This window comes from Trachemys scripta, chromosome 2, assembly GCF_013100865.1.
Source record: "Trachemys scripta elegans isolate TJP31775 chromosome 2, CAS_Tse_1.0, whole genome shotgun sequence".
NCBI classification, from domain to species: domain Eukaryota; kingdom Metazoa; phylum Chordata; order Testudines; family Emydidae; genus Trachemys; species Trachemys scripta.
Genome location: NC_048299.1, coordinates 3,460,880 through 3,481,453, shown reverse-complemented (window position 1 = coordinate 3,481,453; position 20,574 = coordinate 3,460,880). Strand labels below are relative to the sequence as shown.

The following is a 20,574-nucleotide window of genomic DNA, read 5'->3' as shown; positions in this document are numbered from 1 at the left end:
TTTTATTCTGTTGCTAATTTTGTGGTGAGACCATCGTGTTCCTTCAACTGTTACCAGCCTTGGCAACACCAGGATGTGTGAAGCCTTTAGCTTACTTTCCCGCTATCTAGCCACCCTGGCCTTTTGAAGTGGGGAGGGGGGACGGTCCGACGCCATGTGGGGGGAGGGGAAAGCACCGGGGTCTGTCTCAGGTCCGCTCGAGGCGAGTGAGCAGGAGGAGGTGGGTCCCTGCGCCCGAGTGTCTCGTGGCCGGAACGTCTGTCTCAGCGCTGGGTGATAAGGGGGCACAACTTAGCTCTCAGCCGCCTTATCTCCTGGAATTTCAGGAGCTCAGTCGCTGCTCATGTTTCGGATTGGCCAGAGGAGGGTTGGGAAGGGAGGGTGGCAGAAGCAGCGTGGGGGCGGGGGAGCCAGGGAACTATGAGAGAAGGAAGGAAGGTAGCTAGAAGGGAATGAAGGGAGAATGCAGAGGATACGGTGCTGTCCAGGGGCTTAACCTCCAGACCGCATGGTTCCCCCAACACCAGCCATCCCCACCCCCAACTTTCACTTTGCTGAGATGCTGAAATCTGCCAGGACAACATCGAATGTTGTTGCACCCTTGACATGGCTGGGGGCAGAGGAGGGGTTTTCCCTGGATCTACCCTGCCAGAGCCCTTGATTCGGAGCCAGCCCAAGTCTCTGCTGAGCCAACTTGGGTTGGTTGGTTTGTTTGTTTGTTTGTTTTCCGTTGACACGGTATTTCTCAGCGACTCCTGCCCAGCTGCAACGTGCGTGCTGCGCTGTCACGTTGCCCTTCTCCCCTGCCTCGCCCGGGAGAGCAGCCCGTCCCGCTTCAATCCAGCGTCCGGGGTAGGTTCGCGCCGGAGAGATGCTGGAACTCGTTCATCCTTCGAATCTTCCACCTTGCAGAGAGCAACTTGGGCGCTAAGCGACTCTGGGTCTTATTCTGATCTCTGCTGCGCTGGGGGTGACTGGGTTGATTTTGAGAGCACAACTGGACTCCCTCCTTCGAGGTGCCCCCGATGTCCTGCCACATCCTGCTTCGTCCAGGAAATGACTCCAATTCCCAACCCTCCCTTGCTGCCTGCCTCCCTCCCCCAGCACTTTGTCTGCGTGGTTCCAGGTCCTTCTCTGGTCCTCATGGCCATAGGATCAAAGCTCCTTGCAATGGTGAATGCGCTCTCCGTGCCCCCAGGAGATAGGCAGTGCTAGTATTCTCCCATTATGTACACAGGGAAACTGAGGCACAGAGGGAGTGATTTGGCCATAATCACACACTGTGTCGGTGGCAGCGCCAGGAACAGAACCCAGTCCAGCGTTCTAGCCACTAGGTCACAAAGTGCCTGGCCCGTCCTTCCGACCCGTCGCGCAGAACATGCTGCAGCAGGTACGGTCCCTGCCCCAGCTCGGCAGATAATGCAGCACTGAAGTATTTAGCTTCACAGCCCCCCTGAGAGGCAGGTACAGTGTTTACCCGCGGAGCGACTGAGGCGCACAAAGTGACTTGGGTAGGCTCCTCCAGCACTTGCCTGGCGGAGCTGGGGGTAGACCCAGGAGTCCTGTCTCCCAGTGCTGCACGGTAACCCCGAGTCTGTCCCCACCTCGCTGTCAGAGCCTTTGCTAGGGGGATGCAGCTGCTTGTATTGTCGGTTTCTCCCCCCCACCCCCCCCCCCCCCCCCCCGCAGCAAGAGCGAGGGAGGATCTGCACACTGGCTCGGGAGGTGGGCAGGTGCTGGGGGGGTTCCGTTTGCTTGCCATCAAAAGGGGAAGTGGAGCAGCCACTTCAGTGCCTCTCTCCTGACTGCTAAGCAGCGCAGCTTGTCCCCCAGCCTGCCAACTGGGGCTGCCTGCAGCACTCAGCGGGAGCCCCAGAGGTGCCGGAGGAGCACGTCCAGCATGCAGGAGAGCAAAGCAGACAAGGCACTGGGAGACGGGCTCCGGCGCGGCACGTCTGTCCCCACTCCGGAGCCCAGGGTGTAAAGATGCCTGGCTAGTCTGTGCTATCTGCTTGGGCAGATGACGAGAGGAAGGAGGGTCTGTTTACAGCCACTGACTCACCATGTGCCCTGGAAGTCACTTAATTGCTCTGGGCCCTAGTTCCCCATCTGTACAATAGGGTTAATGGCTCTTCCTTCCTCCCACACACTGCCTTGTTTGTTTAGATGGCATGTTCTCGGGTAGGCATCCGCCCTCGCTGTGTATTTGTACAGCACCTAGCACCGTGGGGCAATCTTCTTGGCTGGGTGCCTAGGAGCTACAGTAATACCAGGAATGGGCTATAAGCAGAGAAGTAGCCCCGCTGACGCTCAGAAAGGGGTCTTGCTCCTGGGGCTCCTATCAGACAGCCCTGATCTTCTTGCTGGGGGATGAATGGAGCTGGCAGCCATCAGGGGAGGGAGGAGCCTAGTGTGGGGTTTGCCAGGCTGCTTGGGGTTTGCCCTCTTGGCTGCATGTGGCTAACAAGACACAGGAGTGAAAACCTTGTGCGTCAGATGCAGGTCTAAGCGGGAGGATCTTTAGCATTTGCGCTTCTGTCTTTACATCAGCATTCCTAGCGTCGTCCCTGTTGTAGAGCGGGAAACTGAGGCACCAAGCAGGCAAGCCACTTGCCCAGAGCCGCCTGCCATGTTGGCAGCAGAACTGAGATTAGAACCCAGGTCTCCTGGCTCCCAGTTCCCCTATTCTTAGCTGCTAGATGAGCTTTCAGTAGCTAAAAATGACGCTGGGGTAAAGTTTCTCACTTCTCCCTGTCCCGTGTGCTGGTGGTAGACTGGCTTTGTAGGAGATGGTGACGGTGGGGTATTGGTTTTAGGAGATGCTGAATGGCTCTGAACATTACAGATTGCCTTTGGGAGGGGACTCTTAGCTAATGCCCTGGTCACTTCCTGTCTCTCTCTCTCTCCCCTTAGCTTCCGATCATCCCCAGAGATGAAACATGCCCAGTAGGTCTCTTTCAGCCTTTGCATCCTTCCCCCAGCGCCCCCTCAGGATGGGGATGGAGGCTCTTTAGGAGAGAATGCCGATCCCCGAACATGACACCCGCTCGCTGTCTGAGGACGTAGACACCTGGAGCGGGAGCTGTCAGGTCCAGGAGTAGGAGCCAGACTCACACTAGCTCTGATTGGGCTAGCGCACTGGAAACGGAAGCGTGGCCGCAGCGGCGCAAAGGACTCGCCGTTCCCCGTACGCTCCCGTCTGCGGCTCTGGGCACGTCCTCGCGCCACCTCTGCTCTGCGTCCGTTTCCAGCGCGCTAGCCCGCTCGGTGCTCGCCTGGGTGTGGCTCCGGGTGCTGGCGTCGGTACGTCCAGCTCGTAGTGCGGACGTCCCCGAAGACCCAGCACTTGTTTTGTTTTTTCACCCATCGTAACTTGCAAATATTTCTGATCCCTGGTCAATTTCAATGATCGACAAATGAACAAATCAGCTTTTCCATCCTTTCAAATCTCATTCTTCCACAGCCCAGTACAACCCTCCATTAGAAAATGTTCTTTGCTAGTGATTTCCTCCTACCTGTGCCCCTTGGCCCGCCCTCAGTGAAGAGCAATAGCAGCATTACTGTTATGTATTATGGCAGCATGTCGAAGTCCCAGTTGAGATCACGGGCCCATTGCGCTAGGAGCTGTGTATGCATCTAGTAAGAGACAGCTCCTGCCCTGAAGAGCTTACAGCATCAATGGACCAGACAGGGGGTGAGAGAAAAGAAGTAGTAGCCCCATTTTACAGATGGGAAACTGAGGCACAGAGATCTAGGGGCATGCCCAAGGTCTCATAGTGAGTCTGATGTCCCAAGTGTCATGGCTGGGGCATGTGCAGTGAGGACTAGTGGGTGGAGCTGGAGTCTGGGGCCAGAGACCCGAGTCGGGAGCCAGAATCAGAAGCCAGGAACCCAGAGTCAAAAGTCAGAGCTGGGCTTAGAAACCAGGGACCAGGAGCTAGGTGAAAGAACAGGATCTGTCGTAGCAGCCAGCTGGGGATCTGCGTAGGTGCGCGCCACCCTTCCCGGGGCCCCTCCAGGTTTAAGCAGTGCACCGGCACCGATCAGGCCCTTTTGTGGGCAGCACATCCCGTGAGGCTTGGGCCCGTGAGGTTCACGGCCCGTCAGTCGCCGCTCTGCCAGAGCGGTCAGCTTGGAGCGTGGATGTGTCAGCCGCCCAGGCAGCAGCAGATCCAGCTTCTAGCCTGTGCATCCTCCCGCAGAGTCCTAGTTATATGCCTTAACCACAAAGGCCATTGTTCCTCCAAGGGATTCCTTTTTCCCAGGGCCGGCTCCAGGGTTTTTGCCGCCCCAAGCGGCGGGGGCGGGAAAAAAAAAAGCCGCGATTGCGATCGGCGGCAGCTCCACCGCGCCGCTTTCCTCTTCGGCGGCAATTCGGTGGCAGGTCCTTCCCTCCGAGAGGGACCGAGGAACCCGACGCCGAATTGCCGCTGAAGAGCCCAACATGCCGCCCCTTCCCCTTGGCCACCCCAAGCACCTGCTTGCTGGGCTGGTGCCTGGAGCCGGCCCTACTTCTTCATGACACCTATCACGTGCAATTTTTCTGGCATCCTTCGTCTGCAAGAGACGGTGGGAGTTGCAACCTATGATGTAGATGGTTTGCAATGTAGGTACATGCATGTAACCAGTTATTCTCTCTTCCCCGCCCCCGCCCCCACCCCTGCTTAATTAGTGCTTAGCTGGGTTGAGAGACCTGCAATTCTTCTTAATCCTCTCAGTCAGTCCCGGATCACTTCAACCACTTTCCGGTGAACTCCCTCTGGTTGGGCTGCAGCTGGGAGGAACCCCTGCTTTGTTCCAGGTCTGTGAAATAAGACTCGGGGGGGCCACTCCTCCTTGGATGGCTGTGGATCCGTCCTCCACCCCCCCTCCCAATACTCCCCCCACCAAATGCTTCTGTCATTCGCCGCACTGACACGGGGAGACCCTTCTGTCCCCTTTCCGCCCCTCCCCTCCCAGCCTGTGAATTTCGGCTAGTCCTGGAAGGGGGCTTTGGAAACCCGTGTTTTCTCTCCCTTCCTGCATTCCTGCCTGCTGGTGCCTGCCGTCTGCCAGCCAGAGATAAGGAAGGGCTGATAATTGACTCATGTTCACAGTGGAGCCGGGGGGAGCCAGGGCCTCAAATACAACCCAGTGACTTGGGAGACTTGGCAGCCGACGTCCTCATTAACTGAGCTCTTGAGGGTCCCTTTGAAGCATGATTCTGAGGAGAACCCATCCACCTGCCTCCTCCCGCGAGTCTTGCAAAGGCTCATCTCTGTCACCCCCACCCCCAGAATGGGCGCTGCCTTTATATTTAGCTCTGGAGAAGGGCCAATTCTGAACAATTGGACTTGTGTGTGTCAGGATTTGTGGTTTGTTTGTGCAGACCAGTGACGTTCACACCCTCTGGCTGGGCTGACCTGCTCTTCTCCCCTCTCTTGTCCTCCCCTCCAATGGTTGTTCTCAGACAGCAAGCTACCCCTTCCGTTCCCCTCAGCAAGACCAGGCTCCATCACCTCCCTCACCTGCCTCGCTCTCCACAGCCAGCTGTGGGCTTCATCTTTCATTCCCCCAGCACGGCCTCCCTTCTAAGCTGTGGCCAGAAGGGCTAATTGGCAGCAGAAAGGGAGGGGGTCCCGGTGGAAGTTCTGGCCAGCTCGGCACTGGGGGAGGTGGGTGGCAATATCTATCAAACTTCAGGCTTTTTGGCCCAAAACTTGGGCTTTCAGGAGGTTTCTCAGAACCCCAAATCTCAGAGCATTTAGCCACACTATGGTTATTGTTGCCACAAATGCTATGGCTGGAGATGCAGCCATGATGGGGACACTGGACTGAACAGAGGGAATTGAGAGACTGGTCCTGCCAAGAAGAGAGCTCTTGACTAAACCTGGTTGGGGCGGAGGGAGAAATTTTGGCAGAAAATTTAGTTTTTCTTGGCAAAAATTTGAAATTTTAGCCAAAATCCAAAAGACCTTAAATTCTGAAGTGCTGCTGCAATACCTCATGGGAGTTGTAGTTTGGGTGACTCACCCCCCTATTCTCATCCATGGGGTGGGCTCCCTGGGTGGACTACATCTCCTATGAAGCAACATGGTCTCTCCTCTTGGTCAGGGGAGGTCATGCATCATGGGAGCTTTAGTCCGACCAGAGAGCTCAGCCCATAGAGAAGACTGGGGGTGGGGGTGGGAGGTGAGGCAACATGTCCAAATACTTCAGGTTTCCACAGAAAGCGGACGCTTTTTCGCAAAAAATGGAAAATTCTTGACCAGTGCAAATCTTGAGCTACCCACTCCCCCGTGTCTGTCGGGAGCATTTCAAAAGTCCTTTGCCCATCAAGTTCTTTCTGATGCTCGAGTTGGACTAAGGGGTTGGTAGGGGAGAGGAGAATCTTGGGGGTTGTGATGGCTCATCGTAGACTGATGTGGCTGGAACCTGCTCTATACCAGATCCAAGCTGGCCTTGTCTGGCAAGGGCTGGTAAGCTCTTCCTGGCACCTTCTTCTGCCCCAGCTCTTGGAAGTTCACTTTTCTCTAGGCAACGTTCACTTGGGACTGAATTAATTTCCTAAAGGGAATTTGTGCATTTGCCTCTGTGTGTCCTGATCGGAAAGTTCCCCTGGCTGAGAAGGGCTCTCGCCCTGTCTGATTCCCCTGTTGCTGGGGAGGTGGATGGACAGACATGGCCGCCCTTTCCTTTCCTCCAGTTTACCATCTCACTCCATGGCAATTATCAAGGGACTTCCCTTTAGCTGAGGAGAGCTGGGTGGGACTCCACCAATGCCTCTCTGAGAGTCTGAGATAGGGCAATGGGCTTGGCTGTAGGATTGGGACTGGTTCTGCCTTCAGTTACTTTCCCATCTGGGACAAGCACAGGTCTGCCTCTGCAGCACTCCAGTGCCTCCCCATTGCAGATCTAGAATTGTAGCAGATCAGGGTTGGAAGGGACCTCAGGAGGTCATCTAGTCCAACCCCCTGCTCAAAGCAGGCCCAATCCCCAGATAGATTTTTACCCCAGTTCCCTAAATGGCCCCTCAAGGATTAAACTCACAACGCTGGGTTTGGCCAATGCTCTAGAGGAGAACGCTCCTCTTGGGAGTGAATGGAATGAGCGGCCCCATTTGCTACCCTGCTCAAGCACTTATTCCAACAAGCACTCTCTGAAATGCTAGTCAGACAGCAGGGTCAGCGTTACTGTCTGCTGGTGTTCGGTCTCTCCGTCAGACTGTTCTCATCTGCTTGAGTGCCTGTAGGGTGCAGCAAAAGACACATCCAGTTGAGTTAATTGACCTTGGGACAGTATGAGGGGTAGGGTGATGGCTCTCTTTTTTTAAGACCCAGCTGATGTGACCACTATCTAAAAGTTGCCCTGAGGCAAGGGGAGCCATGGATAAATCGCTAACTACTGTGGTGATAGACTAATTCACTTAAAAACCAGGCAAACCTCGGCTGATTCCACCCCCCTCCCCCGCCCCCCCCCGCCAATCTATTGCCAACCAAACTGTACACAGCTTTCCCCTTTGCCGCTCCTTATCTAAACCAATTGCAAGAATTTCTCATCCTCCCCCTCTTTTTTTTTCTCTCTTGCAGGAATTTAGAAAATGTCCAAGCCGACAGGACGCCAGTTTTTATCCACGAGGTGCTTAGGTTGCTGGTGGCATGTACAGCCAAGGTAAGCGCCGGCTTCCTAGCATGTGTGTTTGTGCCAGGCACATGCCCCGTTACACAGGGCCTCTAGATAACCCCGCCGGTAGCAGTGGAAGTTGCATGCTGTGAGCATGGCAATGCTTATATCTGGGCTTGGCCTGTTGTTGAAATCGACCCGAAATCCATATATGGGCTCTTGATATTAAGAAGCCAGCAAAACGCAAGGGTTTCCCCTGGCCTGTGTTATACAGGAGATCTGACTAGATCTGTGGTCCCTTCTGCCTTCGAATCTGTGAACCTGGAATATACTGGCTCTTGGGCCATAGAGCTCTCTTCTAAGGCCTCATCCTGGATGAAGTGTGTCACTGACCTGTCATATAGGGGCCAGGACACTGAATCCCGCAAAGAACAGCCAGGAAGTGACATGTTCCTATGCTGCGCACACGTTCTGCACTCAGTGAGTGAGTCTCATGCCAGCGCAGCAGGCCCAGACAAGGTCCCGTGTACCATGTAATGCCATAATGTGTGGCTCTGAGTGGGACACTATGCTAGGGCGAACTGTTAAATTATGGAGCTCACATTTTCATGACTTCTGGGGGACCGCCGTGACTCGAAAGAAATTCTGATGACTGGCCGGTTCACTTCCCCTCTCCAACACCCCTTACAGGTGACCCACCAAGGTGAAACAAATTGGACGTGTGCCTGATTTATTGTGTTTTGTGATTAACAAAGGCAGCTTGAAAATGATGCTCCCTGTTTAACGCTAGACACCCAGATCCTGTCTAGCATGCAAGACTAAGTGGAGAGCTGAACGGTGACCTCTTAAATGTAGGGAGGGAAAGTTGAGCTATTACAAGGGGCAGGGATTTTTTAATTAGGCTGCGTAGAACTTTTTTGGTGGCATTCGTTTAATGCAGTGACTAATCAACACTTTGGAAAAGGAAGCCTTTGTTAAAGACTCCACACCTTCAGCCCTTGTTAAAATCCACGGTAAGCATCCCCAAGGCCTCCCAGAGGTCATCCAGATACACCAGGAATGATCCGACTTGACATTTGGGGGGATTTCAAAGGTAAATAACAACCAGGGAAAAAAAAAAAAAATAAAAAAATAAAAATCAAACAAGCTTTTTCAGGCTGCGTTTGTCTATCAAAGGAGGCCAAAATGGTCAGTTGGGTTGTTAAAAACATCCTTTGTGGTCACTGGCCACATTGCAACTGCTGCTTAGTAGAACACACCCAGTCATTTGGCTGTCTTCCCCCTCTGCCTTTTTTGTTCATCTCCCCCTGTTGTGCACCATCATATGTTAAGATTGTGAGATCTTCAGGGTGGGGACTGTCTCTTTAGTGTGTGTGTACAGCACCTGGCGCAGAAAGGCCCTCTGATCCCAGCCCATGTCCTCTGGAGGGAGGTAGTAATAATAAAGGTCACCTTCAAGAGCAGCTGCGACAGACTCAAACACACCCTCTTCCACTTCCTCTGAAGGAGCTTATGATCAAATGAGTGAAATTAGCCTGAATAATAATACAGCGTTTCAATAGCACTTCACATCTTCAAGGCACTTTTTCAGCAGCACGACTGAATGTTAAAGATTATTTAGTGGGGGGTGGACGAAGATTTTTTTTTTTTTTTTTTTTTTTATGCTGCAAATTAACTCGGTTTCTTCTATCCTTGCAGCTAAAGAACACCGCGGAGCAGTGTGCCCCCAGCAGGTCTCAGCTAGAGACCGTAACCGTCTATGCATTGCACCTCTACGAATGCCTCTTCGACCCCTACCAGACGTGGAGGCGGCAGCTGAGTGGGTGAGTGGGTGTGGAGCAGCGTCCTGTGTGGACGGTCTCGCTGTGCTGTGGTCTAGTCAGATTGTCACAGCTCGGCTGGCCTGCGGGGTCGGATTTGATGATGAGCCATAATCCATTGCATAAAACCCGTCGGTGTGGGGTGTCGGAGAGTGGGGTCTCGAGACACGTCACTCCCCATTTCAAACATGCAGCATGACACACGGGCATCGAATGACTCGGCGCTGCGCCACTCGGATGCCTGGGCCGAGTAATTTCAACGCCCCCGTCTCCGGCTTGCTCCCTGTTAGCTGCTCCCTGCCTGGAATCCTGTCTCACTTCCCCTGCGTTTCCTGTGTTTCTAGGGAAATCATCAGCATGAAAGAGAAAAGCAAATACAAGTTTGCACCAGCTGCTTTGCCTCTAGAGTTCAGCACTTTCTTCCAAGGTAAATGCCAAACAACCAACTCCCCCCTCCTCCAGCTCTGGTTGGAGGTTCGTCTGTCTCCAGTGCTGTTATCTCTCTGTTCAGGAGCCCTCCTCCTTCCCTCCCTATGCTGGAGTAAAATGTCACCCTAACCTTTCCAGGCAGTTGTTGTTATCGTCTTTAATGACCCTTGATTTCCTCCTCCCTGGCACTGGGGGCTCTCTGGTGTTGAAAAGAGCAGTGTGTGCACCCAAAAAGCACTCTTGCACTTCCCAGATTTCCTCCCTACAGGCGGGACCCCAGCGCTGCCAGATGGCAGCTGTGAGCCGGCAGTACATGTTGAGAAAGTGTATTTGCATATTACCCAGAACCCCATTCTGCCTCTCATGTCCCTGTATCCCGTAGGAGTGGGGACTGAGTGCGTTGTTTCAAATGGGGATGGGGAGCGAATGTAGTTTTGGCGAAAGGTACCGGTTTATCAGCCTTGGAAACTGGACCTCCTGTTTCTCCACATAGCAGTGTGCCTACTGCTTAATTTGAAGGACCCACTCCTTGGGCTTCTGAGAGGAGTTGACTCTCCAGACCCATTCAGTCTGGGCCCTCTCTGCTGAGGCTGTCTGCAAATGGGCAGGGGGTTCGTAATGTGGACACTCCTCCACTGGGACGCTGAGCGAGTTCCACCCAGTAGCATTGGCCTGGTCATGTGTGCCAGTGTATAAAACTCAGAGGCCGGGGAAAGGCCTGGAGTTTGGGAGCCGTCTGGGGGCTTTCACTGGCAGTGCTGAGATGCACCACAACGGGGGAGGCTTTGGAAGAGCTGTAAGGGGGACTAGATGGAACGTCCTGGCTGTTTGCACAAGGAAGGGTGGGCTGGCGGCTGAAGCGCCGGTCTGGGACTTGGAGCTCTGCACGACCACCCTTAGCCCTTCCATGTCACCCCATCTGTAAAATGGGGGGGGGGGAGGAACGTCCTGTTCCTCCTGCCCTTTGTCTCTCTTGTCCAGGTAGGTTGCAGGTTCTGTGGGGCAGAGACTGTCTTCCTGTGTCCAGGACGATGGGGCCCTGATCTCAGCTGGTGCTGCTAAGAGCTCATTCATTTCAGCCTCCCTCCAGGAGAGGACAATGGCAGCGAAGAGAGAGGGAGGGGGAATGCTACAAATTGGGGCAGCAGCGTGGGTGGCCCCCCAGTTCCCTTCCAGCCTCCTGGTGGGAGCCTGCACCGATTGGATGGGCCAGGAGCTGGGCATGGGGGATGGCTCGGCGGCTAGCATCGGTACACCCCGTGCAGTCTCCTCACCGTTGTGTGTTTGCTGTCTGTGGCCAACCAGGCTCAACCTCATCTTGGTGCCATCCAAGCGCCAAGTGATGATGGAGACTCCGGGAAGTGTGACTGAGCACGCCCGGCTGGTCTCGTTGGGCTCTCCACCAAGAGCTAGGGCTACCAGAAATAACCAGCGCTAGCAGCAGCCCGATAACATGTTTCACAGGGAAACGGGCTTGTCCTGCCTCTCAGAGTGGCACGGTCCTCCTAGCCACTCCTTCCCAGCTACGTCGTCCCCGAGGAGCAAGTGACCACTTCTGAGGAGGGGGGGCGGGGTGTCCGTGCTGCTGCTCCGTCCCGTTACCATGTCCCTTCACGTGCTGATGGCATCTGAAGAGGAAGAGTCTTGATTGAATGGGGCGGAGCTGTTTCAGAAAGCTGGACGTGTGGCTCTCTTGCAAGGAGCTGCAGCCTATGGACCTCTGGACTTGACCCCGTTCACTTCACAAATGAACCTTTCCTTCCTTTGTATTGGAGATGAAAAGCCCAGTGCGATCTGACTGGAAGGGGGAGAAATAGCTGGTTGCTTGCCGTGCTGTAAAAATACGCTTTGGACATTTTCTTTACTTTTTGAAAGCTCCATCCCCCACCCCAGCTTGGTGATTTTTTTTACATTAGAAACTCAGGTCTTGGCTAACCTGCTGTTCTTGGAGGACTCTGTGGCTGGCTGGAGTGAAACCCAATTTAGGGAAAGGGGATTATTTCTGTTCACTCTTAAACTTTATTTTGTGCTTGCTTTACTCAAACACTGAGAGAAACAGATCCCTTTATGAACCATTCCAGCATCTTCAGTTAAGTGCTGGTTCTCCACCCCCCCCCCCCAAGTTCTTGTTTGTTTTAGAAATGGCAAATCTCATTTTCCCTATTCTTGGTGAAAGTCTTGTTGGAGGACCAAGGAGCTTTCATTGAAGGAGGGTTTTTTGTTGTTGTTTTTTTTATTGAGAGCTTTTCTCCCAACTGTTTCTCGGGCATTGCAGTTAAATAGGCATTACACAAAATAAACAGTTTTAGACAATCTGACTTCAAGCTTTGTAGGTTTTGCTTCCCAGATGACACAACCTCTTTCATTGTCCTGTACTTGGAAATCTTCCAAGAACAAGCCCTGAATTTCTAATGGAAAACATCATTTTTGAAAATACCCCTCCAGGCTTTTCCACAACACTATAAAGAAGGAAGAAAGTCTGCAAACACAATTCTCTCCCCATTTACAATTTACTTTTTAACTAGGGTGTGGGAGGGTTGGGTTTCATGAAATTCGCCTTCCCCCCCACCTCCATTTCAACATAGCCCCTCATTTTCTAAGATTAACTTGAATTCACCAATAACTTCCTGACTAACTGGAGGCCTGTACTGTCGGAGGAAATAGAGCAGGGGTGGGGTTACAGAAAAACCCTAGATTCAGGCACCCCGAAACTGCAGGGATATGTGAAATCCAAAATCTATATCCAGGCTCAGATTTGAACAAGTCCTGTGCTTTATTGATGAGCTGAGTTGAAGCCCTGTATTTTATTATGGCGAATAAGCTACACAGGGCAACTCCTTGCATTGGGAGACTTTAGATTGGATCTTGTATTAAACACTTTGGACCGTATGAACGTGTGGGTTACTTACACACATGTCGGAAGTGACCAGTAGAACTCCTGAGCACTTCTGATTAGCTAACAGATGGTACTTGGATGTCTAGTTCAGGGGTAACCTCCCAGGGTTCAGAGTTTGGCCTGGCTCAGGATTAGCAATATCTATACAGGGCACAAGTAAAGATGGGGTCCCTGGCCTGGGGTGCTTAGTCTGAATTAAACCACCTGTGTATGAGAGGACTGAGCGGCGGGGGCAGAAATCAAAACCCGGATGTTAGCGCTGCTTTTAGAAGAGGCAGCCATTCCCATGGGGGCGGAGCCTGTTGGAGTGGATTGATTGCACGTTACTTATTGGCTTTAATATTCTCTGTTGCTAGCTGGGGATTTATCCTCACTGGCGCTCTTTCCTTTGCATGCTAATGGGTTTGCTCTGTGCACCAGCAAGCGCTCCCCTGTGCAACAGGGAGGCCGTAGACTCCAGATGTTTCAGCGTAGGACTGGGTGCCCCTAATGCCTTATTTACCATTTTCCATTGATCACACGGCACCGGAGTGGTGGATACTTCTAGAGTGGGAACAGTAGACTTCCTTTTTCCTCCGGTATCTCAGCCTCTCCACGCCAGGAGCTCCTGCCAGGCACCTGATGCCAGGTTGGTGTGTCTTAGACAGGAGGGTGCCTCACTGGATGGACCCTTCTGAAGGCTACACACACACACGCACACACTTAATTTTACACACCTAAGTTAGTGCCTCTGAGCTACGAGGCTGCAGGGTTGTGACTGGAGAACTTGCATCTGACTGCTGCGGGGAAGCTAATCGGTAGCCCCTTTCTAGTCATGACGGGGCAGAAAAAGCCCCTAAAACTACGCAGGAAGTTTTTCTCTGACCACATGGTGTAAATCCCCTTGCCCAGTTATTTTTAGGAGGAAAAACGCCCTTTGCATCTGGGCTGATTTCTCCCGGTGCCTGTTGGGAGCGACGGCCGTAAGCACTGCGCACCTGCAAGGTTGGGGCCCTTTGCGGCGCTGTTAAAATCCCACCCTGTCCCACAAAGAATCGGGGGGCACCAGAGAAACCTCCCCTGAGCCCCACGTCCAGCAGCCCTACTAGATAATGAGCTGGCAGGCACACGCTGTGCCCGGGGACAAGCGTCTCCACATGAGTCTTCTCATGGCATTAATTGGCAGAATTTCCTTTGGGGAAAACCCGCTTCTGGGCGGTGAAGCCTCGTGGGGTTTTCGGTGGCTGGTGTTTGTATCAATGCAGGTAGCTGCGCTTCTGATCATGTGCCTGCTGGTATCTTCTCCAATCTGTCTCTTGTTTCCTTCCCTTTTCTGTAGCACCCTCCCTTCTGCTGCCAACTCACACACCCGACTCACAACCTCACTCCTCTCATCCTCGCTCTTCCCCTTCTCGGTGCCCATCCTGCTGCTTGCCTGGGGTGCCGACCGGGGAGCCGGGTTCTCGTCCCAGATTGCTGTGTGGCGCTGCGGGAGTCTCCATGTACCTCGGCTTTCTCGGCTGTAAAACAGGGCGAATGCTCGTGAGCCTCCCTTTGTAAAGGGCTTTGAGATCTACAATGAAAAATGCTGAGATCTCAGGTACGCTCCTTGCTGCCCTTAAAAGGAAATGGGTCAGCTCAGACTTGGCCCCGGGCGTAGGTCTTGTAGAAGCAGCGTTGAATCATAGACCCACAGGGACCGGAAGGGTCATCTAGTCTAACCCCCTGCCAAGATGCAGGACTGGTTGTGTCTAAACCGGCCGAGACACATGCCTCTCCAGCCTCTAAATAAACCCCAGCATGATGTGCTTGGAAATCCTCTGAACAATGGAGCTAGAGAAGGCCAAAGCTTGGCATTACAAACCTACGGCCAGGGCTGCCTAGACTGAGGCAGTCTAGTCTGATCTACTCCTAACCCAGGCCAGAGAACATCTCCCCCAAGGATTCCTGCACCGTGCCCTGGCCCCAAACCCTGTAATAGTACTACGCTAAGCTGTATGGTGCCTGGACAGCACTGCAGTCTCCTGTAAGTGAAACAGCAAGCCAAGCTGGATGCCCCGTTACCAGCTCCCTGAACCATGCGTGTGGCATGCAGAGATGCTAGTGCCACAGAAGATGTTCAATGCTGAAGGTCAAGAGGTGTTTCCATGAGGGTTTTTTTTAAAACTTCCATTGAGAAGGGCTTTGTTTAAGAAAACACCCATCTAAACCCCATCCCTGTCTTTCCTGCCCAAATAAGTTTGCTTTGGAGGTAGCACATGATACCCGGAATGTGAAACTGACTAGCAACAGAAGTGAAACGGAGCAGTCCCTTTGCCTCTGAAATGAAGAGAGTAAACCGTGTAAAGCCACTGTTCTTGCCTTCTGACCTACCCAGGATGGTGGTGCTTGTAACCCAGGTGAGCGAGTGTTTCTAGCCAGACGCTGGTCCTCATAGCTCAGGCCAGCAGGAAGTTGTCAAGGGAAGATGTGAGGAATGATTAAGTGACTTAGAGAAAGAAGCGTGGTGACTCACAGGAGGTGTCTTTCCTGCTCTCGAATCTCGGTGCATTGCGTCTGTGTTGGTTGGACGGCTTTTAATCCATCTGTTATGCTGTTTCCCCTTTCTCCCTCGGGTTGGCGTTGTTTTCCCCAGTGAGGTGTGGAACGCGCTCTCTGCAAAGCCTCGTGCGACGTTCTGCACAAACGTCGCTGTGCAAAGGTCGTGTGACATGTCCTTGGTCTTTTGTATTTTGTGTGTGTGGAGCATTCCGCGTAATGGGCCTCGGATCCTGGGTGGGCAGTATGGTAACTCAAACAGGAATGATAAAGCCGTGCCCCTCGCTAGGAGGGAAATGCTGCGCTCACCTCCCGGCCCGCGCTCAACACGTGAATGTCCTGCTAGCCCAAGGCACCGATGCAGGGCAGGCTTCTCCGCACGCTGACTCAGCCTGACCTGGGGGGATGGTGGGGAGAAAGTTCCTGGCTTCTCTACTGGGTCTGCCAACAAGGGGGAGCTGATTGAGGTGACAGCATAAGTGCTGGAGACCCCATGGCCTGAGAGGTGACTGTTTTGGGGCAGCGGGACCCCCTTAGGGGAGCCCAGGTTGGGAATGGAAGCAGGTGTGGGCAGAGCCAAACTAGAGGAGGAGAATATTCCCCTCTCCCCCTGCCGCGAGGGTTCCCTGCACTGGTTTCGCACGACGGCCTGCTTGCAGGCGTTCCAGGGTGCTGGCTGAGCAGTCCCTGACCAGTCCGCCGTTAGCAGCCCTTGGCGTGAGCGCTGAGGGGCCCAGTAGCGTTTCGCTCGTCTGTTTATATCCTCCCGGGGTCTTTCCTGTAGGAAACTGGGTTTTGGCTTCCTGGATGCTTCCTCTAGGTGAGATGCTGCCTCCCAGAGTAGCTGCATCGCGAGCTCTCTCCCAGCCGGAGGAAGTGGGGCTGCCGCACCCAGCCAGAGCGCTTTTCATCTTCAAAGCGCTTCCCGAGCGCCCGTCACGTTCTGTTTGATCCGCACGCTCTGGGCTGGGGTTGACACCGGGAGGGTTTCGCTGTTGGGCAGAATGAGAGAATTTCCCACCCCTCTATCCCCCGACATCCCTATCACAGCGGGACCGAGGGAGCATTCCCACCCTACAGCGGTACAGCTCTGATCTGGGAAGGGCGTTAGCTAATGCAGCCACTCTCCCTCCCTGCATGGGGCGGGCTCCCTCCCGTAAGCTCGCTGGGGTCCATTTTAAATAAGAGTGTGTTTGCCCTTTGGTAACATCTTCCAGCAAAGGAGTAGGAGGTGAGCTTTCCAAATAGTGAGTGAAGAGCTGGGGGTGGAGGGGCAGCTGTGTCAGCCTCCTCTTACAGATGGGGAAACTGAGGCCCAGAAAAATTCTAGACCAAGGCCACATGGTGAGTTAGTGGCAAAACTGGAAGTGGGACTCAAATCCTTGGTCTCCCAAGGGGCACTACCGCCCCATCCTAACTGGCATGACTTACTCCACCTCTGGAGACAGGGTGGTGATCTGAGTGTGCCCTAAGTTATTATTTATAATGTGTAGTGTGGTAACGCCTAGAGGGGCAACCGAAATGAAGGCTGCGTGTGCTAGGCGCTGTACATACACCCAGTGAGAGCCAGTCCCTCTCCCACCGAGCTCACAGTCTAAATAGACCCAGCAGAGAAAGGAAGCCATGTCATCCTGGCTTTACTAGTGGGGAAACTGAGGCACCAAGTGACAAAGATTCTGATACAGATCCCCGGAAAGTCTTTCCATTGATTTCAGCAGGCATCAAGTCAGGCCTGACATGCCCAAGGCCACACTCAGCGTCTGTGGCAGGTCTGAGTCCCAGCCCGGCACTGTACCCATAAGGCCAGCCTTCCTCGCTCACCTTGAAGAAAATGTAACCAAGAGAGGCCCCTTCTTCCTCCGATCCCCAGTGGTTGGCAGCCTGGGTAAGGGCTCTGGCTGTGCCACAAGTGGAGGGGAAAATCCCCGTGTTCGCTCGTAATGGCCATATACCATTAGATCATCTGCTGCACGTCCTAGAGCAGCCCCCGCTGACTGTACGCTGGGAGATCTCTCCCCATCCAGGGCATCTCACCAGCAGTCGTGCCCCTAGAGCCCCGTGCTCGCACCCCACTGATTCCCAACCTGCTACTCCCCCCTGCCTTTGCTCAGCGGTAACCCAGGTTCTCCATGTGCCCCAGAAGTGGGAGTTTGGGGTCGAGCTAAATCCTCCCCCCTCCAGAGACTGGTGCTCAGTCTCCGGCTAAACCGCTCTCCCCACTTGCCCTTTGCAGGGAGCTTCCAGGACGAGGCGCAGCTTCCCGAAGCGCTCCAGCTGCGACTCATCCACCTCTTGGGAGCCATTATCTCTGGAGCCAAGGTAACTCGGCCCTAGCCGCTGCGGGGTCCCCTCCTTCCTGAAAGCCAAGCTCCGCCCCTGGGGAGGGAGAGGTGGGGGGTGAGCGGGCGTGGCATGTCTGATGACCAAGGATGCGGGATTCCACACCCCTTTCCGGAGATCTTTAAGGATGGGGGGGCCGAACACCTGTCGGGGATGGTGTAGCTTTTCATGGTCCTTCCTCAGGGTGGGGAGGCTGGACTAGGCGACTTCTCGAGGTCCCTTCCGGCCCCACATTTCTAGGACATAAAAGCAAACTGCTTGGATCCCCTCTGCATTTGCCGCCTGTTGTATGCTCACTCCCACTTGCCGCCCCGCAGCTAGTGGGGTGTCCTTGGAGAGCAGGGGAGGTGTGATGTGGAGCTGGCTGCGTTCGGCTGGCCTGACAGCCCCGACGGAGGCAGCACTGCCTTTAAATGTCCCTTGTGTTGGTTTAGGGGGAAAATACTGGTATTGCAGCAGCGCTTACGGGCCCCAGCAAGATCGGGGCCCGTTGTGCCAGGTGCTGCATGAATGTCTAGAGAGTCCCTGCCCGGAGGAGATCACAGGTCAACCAGCAAGGCGGAGGGAGGATGTTCTCCTCGTTTTACAGGAGCGGGGCTCAGGCCCTGGGAGTCTGACACACCGATACTTAGCCACCTGAAGACAGCGTGGCTCAACGGCACTAGACTAGGAATCAGGAGACCTGGGTTGTGCTCCCAGCCCTGCCCCATACCTGCTGGGTGACCTTGGGCCCGTCACGTTCTCTCACCGTGCCTCAGTTTCCCTGCCCATAAAATGGGGATAATGAAACCGATCCTCCTGGGTGATCTAGGGATGAAAAATGCAATATGTCATGTCAACACCCTTGCCCCTCTCAGGCATTTGGAATCCTGCCTCTGCCTAGAGTAGGGCTGAAAACCAGTGTTCCCGGTGTCTGGCCTCGCGCCGCCCTGCGAGGCCCCATGGAATCTCTCGTCCCATCCGCCACATCTTTATTACTGGTGGGGAGGGTGATGCGGGAAGAGATGAGAGCACTGCTTGGATTTGGGTCCTGGGAGGAGCCTATGGCAGCTCCTGGTGCTTTAGGTATACAGGAGGGGGGGATTGTGGGGCACAGGCTGTCTGAGACAGATTCGCAATGGGTGCACTTCAGATATTGCAGGTACCGTCTTTCCTTCTTCCTATCATCGTCCTCTTCGCTCCTTTTCTTCCCCATCCTCTGTCTACTTTCCTCCCTGTAAGCTGCAGCCAGTAGAGGGCGACGTGATCTCATGGCTTTTTTAGCCTGACTGCGTTACTGCCCTCTACTGGACAGCATTTGCAGGACAGACCCAAGCCTTGAGCATTAGACGCTCTTGCGGGAAGCTAGATTGTGCTAGCAGAAGGGGAGTCTCTGACACCTGCTGAGGCCCAGCTTCCCAGCCCCTTGTGCGTGAAATCGCGTCGCACGTGAGCATGCCGAGCGCGGTGCACGTGTGTTTCTGCACAATGCCCAGCGCGCTGGCGCGATTCCCGCCCTGGGTCTGAGAATCCTGGGGCGCCAACTAACGGGGCTGCTTTGTTTCAACAGCAAAATGCCCTGCAGGTGATCACGCCGGCCTCTGTTGAGGTCCTCATGCTGGTGCTCAGGCGGTGGTGCTCCCCCCGGAACGGAGACACCAAGGACCCCAAACTACTGCAGCTGACCTTGAAGAGCCTGGTGGGAATGATTCACATCCTGCACGCCAGCAACCCGGGCCAGCGCAAGGTGGAGATCAGGACCATCTTGGACAGCTACTTCAAGGTCCTCAACTCCGACCAACCCATGGCCTCTCTGGAAGGCCCGCCGGCCGCTCGCTGGGAGGAGGGCATGATTGCTCTCAGGGTGAACATGCTGGGTAGGTCGCTCTGGGAGGAGCTGGGCCTGGAGTTCCCGGGGTGCGGGGGGGACAGGGCTCTGGGGCGGTGAGCTTTTCCCGCACAAGATGGGTATGGTTCCCTGACCGTGCACAACGCTGATGGGGTGGAATGAGATGAGGCTGTCCCTGGGGTTAGTCCCATAGTCCCTAGCAAGGCGATGCAAGTTGCTCCGCATCCCAGGGCACCAGGGCAATGTGGCTCGGCCGCTGCTGGGAGTGCATGGCTATCCGCCCGGTTTTATACACCCTGGCTAGCCCTGCCTAAGGAAGGGCTCCACCGCGTGTCGTCTCGTCTTCGCCTGCTGTTACCCTGGGTTCAGCACCAGCTCGCATGCCCCTGGTGCTGACCGAGGCTACCCCGCCTCACGTCGGCAAGGCCTGGCCGTTCATCTGGCATGAAATCGGCATCCTCTTTGAGTGGCTGCCTCTCTCCATCGGGCGCCTCCCTGGGAGGGGAGGACGGTCTCTGTACCCTGCTAGAAATTAGGCACCGGCCGCTTTCCAAATTCCCTCTTGTCCCCCCAGGAGCTCTGGGGGTGGGTCGCGTGTGGCCTGCTAACCCAGCTATTGGCAGTCCCAGCCTCCCGGGTTCACTTGCATGGCCCTCGGGCCTTATTTCTGCTCCTCTCCCCACGACTCTGCCACGGAGTGAGGTTCAGCCGCTGCTCCCCTCTCGGCTTGTGTTGATGGATGACTCTCTTCCTCTCGCCTTCAGATGCAATTCCAGAAATGCTGAATTGTGGCGACCGGCCAGTCCTGCAAGCCATGTTCCTCAGCAACAACTGCTTCGAACACATCATCCGGCTGATCCAGAACAGCAAGGTACGCTCCCCGGCTCTCTGGGGTCGCAGGCGGCGTGGGAGGGACCTCTCCGAGTTTCCTTCTGCTTGGAAAAACCTGAATCGGGTCCTTCAGCTTCAGGGCTGGTCTCAGCAAGGAGACTTGTTCTCATCCTATTGGGATCCAGGAAGTGGGCAGGTGAAGCCTAAGGGGGGCGTCCACAGGACCTGGAGACCAAAAAATTACGGGGGACAACTAATAAAAGAACAGGGAGACAGGAGTGCGGTCAAAGGGTCAAACAAAGTGAACTAGA

General features: G+C 54.5%; 1 protein-coding gene across 1 annotated transcript in view; it reads left to right on the top strand.

Moving 5' to 3' along the window:
• NBEAL2 (neurobeachin like 2) overlaps positions 1-20,574 on the top strand; it is a 186,933-nt gene that overhangs the window by 95,492 nt on the left and 70,867 nt on the right. The window contains 6 exon segments of the mRNA XM_034759758.1: positions 7,569-7,650; positions 9,301-9,425; positions 9,767-9,849; positions 17,498-17,583; positions 19,154-19,460; positions 20,197-20,303. Of these exon segments, the coding sequence (XP_034615649.1) occupies positions 7,569-7,650; positions 9,301-9,425; positions 9,767-9,849; positions 17,498-17,583; positions 19,154-19,460; positions 20,197-20,303 (790 nt within the window).